This window comes from Papaver somniferum, chromosome 1, assembly GCF_003573695.1.
Source record: "Papaver somniferum cultivar HN1 chromosome 1, ASM357369v1, whole genome shotgun sequence".
Lineage (NCBI taxonomy): Eukaryota > Viridiplantae > Streptophyta > Magnoliopsida > Ranunculales > Papaveraceae > Papaver > Papaver somniferum.
Genome location: NC_039358.1, coordinates 214,623,509 through 214,629,828, shown reverse-complemented (window position 1 = coordinate 214,629,828; position 6,320 = coordinate 214,623,509). Strand labels below are relative to the sequence as shown.

The window sequence follows — 6,320 nt, the reverse complement described above, 5'->3', positions numbered from 1 at the left end:
AACGAAACCATACCGCAGCATGGGAAGTTCGTTGCTTTTTTGGATTAAAACCAGGGTACCAATCAATCAAACGAAGTTCATGTTGATCTACGTACCACTGTTTGCTGCGAACCCACTCTTTTGTTTGTTCGTTTTCTAGCATGATAACAAAAAACCCTTTTTTCATTGGCACAAACCTGACTCAGCTAGGATGTAACTTCCATTGATTAACCAGATTTTTCTTAACATCTTCAAACTTCAAGCCTGTAAAGTTGAACCTTGCAATGAAACTGTGTAGAAACGGTTTACAACCCTCTTGGTAAAACTCCGATGGGATATCCAGCGATGGTTCACCATCAACCAAAGTTGGGTTTGGTAACCGGTTAATATCAATTGACGTTGGTTGAAGAGTTTTCTTCTCTTTCAGCTTGTCAGCTGGTGTATCTTTTCCTTTCCATTGCTGAATCTGATTATTAGGACCAGAAGATGATGCTTCAATCATCATAGACCAACCGGAATTGATCCAAAAAGATTAAAGTTGCGTGATTTTTTTTATTTTTTTTTTGTAAACCCTAAAAACGCCAAGCTAAAAACTCGGACATTCTCTTTCCTCCCTCAAAACTCAAGTTCAGCTACCTGCGTATGCTGAAACAAGTAGCCGAACTACACTTACAAAAAAAGTTCGGCTACTTGTTCTTCAGGTCTGGTAACCTAACTACTTTGACATAGCCGATTTTTTTTGTTCAAATTTTCATTTTAGCCTATTTTTTTTGGGCCAATTCAAGCTACATTGACTAAATTTGAGCCATACCTTAATACCCATAGCTTCATCCTCTGGTCCTGGCTTGAGTTTGAGTTTGGGGAAGAATGCACTCATCATCTAACAAATAACTCATATCCGGATCGTTATGAAAATCGACAAATACTCCATTAGGTGAAGTTGGTTCTGATTCAGAGGAGCTATCATCACTAGACTCGCTCATTTCATGTTTACTAAACTCAAAATAAACTTTTTTGGGTTCAACCTTCTTCTTCATCTTTTCTTCTCTCTCAATAATTGTTTTTCTCAATAATTGTTTTTCTAACAAAATTCTCTCTTTTTAATAAATCACTGATAATAATCACTACTAATCACTAATTAATCATTACACTAACCACATAATAGACAAATTTGGTATTACTAAAAATACTTAGATAAGGGGTCTTAGAATACTTCTAATATCCACCCAAAAATGAAATAATGGTCCCCACCAAAATGGGGTGGTGCCCAAAAAACCGTTCATATTTTGGCTCACTATGCCTACTTCCACACCCAAGGCTTGTCTATGTACTTTTTTTCCTTTTGTTTTTGTTTTTTTTTGAAGCATGATTGTCTCTGTAGACAAGATTATTAGCAAGCATTACCCCATAGTCATTTACAAAGTTCCAACAGAGTTGAGCAGAAATATCTAACTACCTGACACAAGAAAATTAAAGTCTCCTTTTTCCATTTTCTTTCTTTTTTTCCTACTGATTTTTATCAAGTTCGCCAGTGGACGACGACGACCCCCTTTTTCGTATTTTTCTTTACGCATCAATTGAACACACTTTAAATCATACTCAAATAGTAGGATCATTACTCGCGGATGCCAACAATGTGAAAGTTCCGGCGATTCCAGCTCACAGTTCGCAGCTCCAGAGTACCCCAAGTAATAATTTGTGCGCGCAACTGTGCCTCTGTGCAACATATAAACCTGCAGCACATGTTTACTTGTTAAACCCCAAAAATACAAACAGGCTGCTTCCTAAACGAATCATATAAACAACATTGAATGGAAACTAGAAAAGAATGTATGATGATGTGAGAAACCTGAAGTTGTGTGCTCTTTAACCATTCGGGTGCTCATTTTCACACAAATATGTTGCACGTAAGTAAATGACAGTATGGACGAACCGTTGGGGTGTTCATTTTTCATTCAACTTTAATGATGAATAACAGCATAACAATGTTGTAATAATAGCATGAAAGATGCAACCTTCTTTTGATAGTATTCTGATGTAGTTCTATGTTACAAACAAATTAAAGCATGGAATCATCTGACCCCTGACCGACGCATCCTTTATCATCCAGTGTTTGTAAGTATATCTAACATCATTAAACCATCACCATAAAAGAAAAATCATCCTTGAAAGGCTTCAGTACAAAGTAATTTACTTACATGTTACTCCATTCAATTGCCAACCGTACTTGAGTCTTCAAACCAGCATATGAGAAATTGCAATCTTTATGGTTTTTCATTGGAACCTAACAGATCATTTTTTAAGTTCAGTATGTGAAACAAATAACATCCAGCACATCACCAACCGAAAATTCCAAACATGATAAAAAGGGTAGGTATGATTTTTTAGTGCTTGCAATATTAGCTAAACTTACTTTGAGTTTTACTGATTTTGCATTTCCTTCCCGAGCAAGCTCCTCCAGAGCCGGACCACTTCTTCTCATATCAAGTCCAAGTAACCTAGCCGTCTTGTCATATGCCTCGCCAATTGCATCATCTATTGTGGTTCCAAGTTGTACATAGTGGCCAAGATCGCACGCAAGAACAACAAGATTATGTCCTCCTGATAATCAAAAGATGAAGAAAGATAAAAATACATAAAACTAAAGCAAAAGAATAGCTGAAAATGTATACATATTCCCTTTGTTTTGACCGTTAATAATTCAGAATTCAAAAATCAATGTTAAGGTATACTATAAGGCTCAGAATGTTGCACCTGTTAATATTTATGACTAGACGAATCCTTCATGTTTACAAAAATTTTAAACTTTTTATCACTCTTTGTTTGAGACATAGTTCAACATCAAAATTAATTCTTTTCCTGAAATTAGAAGCGTCAAAAACGGAAATTGCAACTCCTTCTCAGCTACCCATTACAAAGGAAATTTCAGAATTTCAGCAGTAAAGAAGAATCTGTATCTGTTTATATAACATAAACAGATAAACTCACTTCAATGCAATAGGTTACTAGTTACTACATGTATGCTTTTGTAGGATCCCAGTAAAGAGGGTAATATATTTGTAGTCAGCGGGCGTGTTATTTTCGATCCCAATAGATGAAGGGAGAAGTTACTTATCCTGCTTGATGTTTCGAAATAAGAAAAAAAAAAAAAAAAAAAAAAAAAAGTTAGTCCCGAGCCCTAGTTTTATGAGGTCTTTGCAAATTTTTCCTATATATTACCAGACTACTAAATCTGTAAACACATGCATAGCTACAAATAATCACTAGATAAGAGACAACAAGAGCAAATTTTCCTATCTATATGTATGTTTGACCATCAAAAAAGAAAGAACTGATCAAGTAAGAACATACGTTAAAGGAACATGTCAATTAAGAATATATTGAGGGAGTACAAAAGAAACGGAAGGTTTTCAAAATCATAAAAGACAAGGAACTACTGAACTTCAAATCGTAGTCGAGGAAATACAACCTTCTAGAATTTCTGTTCAAACTGATTACTCAATGCGGAGATGCAACAGGCTGTTTTACTTTAATACGGGTAGTGGTACGACTGACGAAGTGTGTTGACTTGAAAATTCTTAAAGCACTAGTTCATAGTCCATTTCTAATGTGATAAGTCAAAAACCCAAATGAACCATAAACTCACGTTAAAAATGACGTATTTTTAGCTGTAAAACTAAAAGCTATACGGCGAAGTGTTTAAACCCCCTCAAGCTCCATAGAACCAGCGAAGTGGACAAAAGTGCTCTTTCCCTTTGTGAAGCGAAGCTTTTAGTCACAAAGCTAATTCATCAGCCTGCAAAAATGGAAACAAAAATAGATTTGGAATCATATGAGTCAGATGACTGGTCTACAGCCGACTAGATTCCCATCAAAATCGAAGGAAATCAGAAGAAAAATTTATCCTATTTTTATTTTGAGTAGGCAATATCATCCGGTTCTATGACACCTAGCTCCAATTCCAAGTTAACGTCGCAAGTTTCTGCCACTCAATTATATTAGAAATAAAAAAAAATTAACCTCTTATGATCTGCCATTAAAGTTCCATCTTGGCTGCAGGCACAAACATAGTCGCAATCGCATAAGGAAAGCTAATGAATTATAACAATACAACCGAAAGGACAGAGCACGAGAAAAAAATCTACGGATACCTGATCCTGCTCTAGATTGGAGACAACAACACATTACTAATCTTTAGGAATTCACGACATACATTACCAGTCTGAAAATTAGAAGAAAACACAAAGAGAAACATACAACTAATTTTAGAACTCATTGTACTAAAAACTGCAGGATAGCAACAAGAAGAACCTATAACATATTCAATGTCACCAGTTTTTCTCCCTTCTAAAGCTTATTCTTCTTCTTCAGGTTTCTCTTAATTCCTCCATCCTCCCTTCTCCCCCGACATATGTACCAGACTCGAGAGAAACTAAGCTATCAATATAATTTACGGTGAGGCAGGTGCTATTGCTAGGCTTACTTAGTTTTCTAGCACTTCCATGTTCTGGGTCATACAAAACTAGGTTACTAGAACTCATCAATAGAATTTCACCATTCTCAAAAGACCACAAAGGACTTAAAAATATAAGACAGTTCTCCATAATGCTATTAAGGGGAATGATAAAACGTCTAGCCCAAGATTCTTGAACTCCATAATCCAGCATCTGCCATACTTCAAACATAGGTACATCAACATCTGAGGTGACCAATAAGCAAAGGCACAGGCACCCTTCCAACACTCCAAGTGACATACATCGTTGCTTATTCTTCTCCAAAAGTTCTTTAGGTAATAGATGCAGTTCTTTGAAACTCTCGTCACTGATGCCCAAAGAGAGTAAGGAAAACTTATGTTCAGCTATCACCAACCAATGAAAGTATCCATTAACAAGCACTCCATGTTTATGTTTTTCCAAATAATGGCTAGGAAACCAATAAGCTACAGTTTGCCCAGGTTTCCATGAATTTGATGCTAACGAATAGACTTGAACCAGAGTACCCTTGCTTCCGGGAGGTTCTACAGTGCCTATTACCAACTTGTAGTCATCAGTATTGTGATCATAACCCAACGCACTCATTTGAATCCTATCAATTTTAATTGGTGATTTGGGTATTTCTTTATATTCTCTTGTAGCTGGGTTCCAAAGATAAAAATAATTCTTCTCATCACCATTATCATTATCAACAACCAACCTTATGCAAACCAAACCATTACAAGATCCCATCAATCGAACAAGATAACGCAAAGATTTGAATGGGTGATCCATTTCAATAGAAGCATCTTTAATTTCACACACTGACGATGTCAATGAATCATAACCAATGGAGTAAAGTACCTCGGGGTAAAGTCCCCCACTAGAAGAACCTTCAAGCATGAGAATATGATTGTTTTTCTGGACAGTAAAATCAAGGTGCAATTTAACAAAATCAGAGGTAGAGATTAGGGCATACCAATTCTTGCAAACAGACTTGCATATAAGTAAATTTAACTGGTAACCTCAAAAGAATTTCATGGTAGATCTCTTCCGGCATGCTTGACATTTTCAGCTTCTAATTTCTCCACAGAGTGAAAGTTAGGGTTTATGTTTGTTTTCTGGTAAAATAAACCAAGCAAATGATTTTACGGAGAACGGAGAATATAATGGAAGTAGTGATTCGTTGTCGCAAATTCCCCAAATCAAAATTAATCTTCCATTTTTAGTTTCCGGAGATCGGTCTTCAAAATTTCACACTTATCCAAGGTTGGTTTTCAATTAAGGAAAGAGAAAGACAGGGAGAGTTCAGTGAGGCCTTCGAAGGGTAAATGAAACATTCCTGTTAAAGGGGCGGCATGTTCCATTGGAGTGGCGGCAAGTGTGATAGCAATGTCCTCTTATTGGTTAAGAGGTGTCCTATAGGGGTATAAATTGACTAGATTATCCTCTTTTATTTTTAACCTAATGGAATCAGAAAAATCAAAACAGTTTTTTTTGATTTTTCATCTTCTCTTCTCCTCCTCCATTAAAATTGAAATTTTCATCGTCCTCGATTAATCAGCGATTTAAAAAATTGATAATCGTTGATTGAAAACTATATTTCGAAAAGACACAGTTAGGATTTAGTTTATTGTGTTTGATTTAAGTTAGTTTTGTATCAAAAGTTAGGGTTTTGGATCAAAATTGAAATTGAAATTTCTGTGTTGCATGTGAGTTACGGTTGGTAATAACTCCAATTGGAACCGTAACTGTAGATTTGGTTGATGTTACGGTTCATTTCACTCAAATACCATTCTTGATTTTGAGATAAAATGTTCATTTACGATTTTTTTTTGCAACCCGTAAGTTACTTACGGTTGGTCTCGT

At 35.8% G+C, this 6,320-nt stretch overlaps 1 protein-coding gene across 6 annotated transcripts; it reads right to left on the bottom strand.

Moving 5' to 3' along the window:
* Positions 1-1,350: 1,350 nt before the first annotated feature.
* LOC113315529 (F-box protein CPR1-like) lies at positions 1,351-5,763 on the bottom strand. 6 transcript variants are annotated; one of them, XM_026563814.1, is made up of 6 exons: positions 4,131-5,763; positions 4,000-4,032; positions 3,626-3,775; positions 2,393-2,580; positions 2,178-2,263; positions 1,351-1,712 (listed from the first exon to the last, which is right to left on the bottom strand). In XM_026563814.1, exon 1 carries the CDS (start codon positions 5,352-5,354, stop codon positions 4,347-4,349), a length of 1,008 nt encoding a protein of 335 aa, XP_026419599.1. In that variant the 5' UTR covers positions 5,355-5,763; the 3' UTR covers positions 1,351-1,712; positions 2,178-2,263; positions 2,393-2,580; positions 3,626-3,775; positions 4,000-4,032; positions 4,131-4,346. The 6 variants fall into 6 exon arrangements, with proteins under 6 accessions (XP_026419599.1, XP_026419593.1, XP_026419597.1 ...); XM_026563808.1 differs by having other exon boundaries at positions 4,000-5,763; XM_026563812.1 differs by having other exon boundaries at positions 3,626-4,032.
* Between the last annotated feature and the right edge of the window lie 557 nt (positions 5,764-6,320).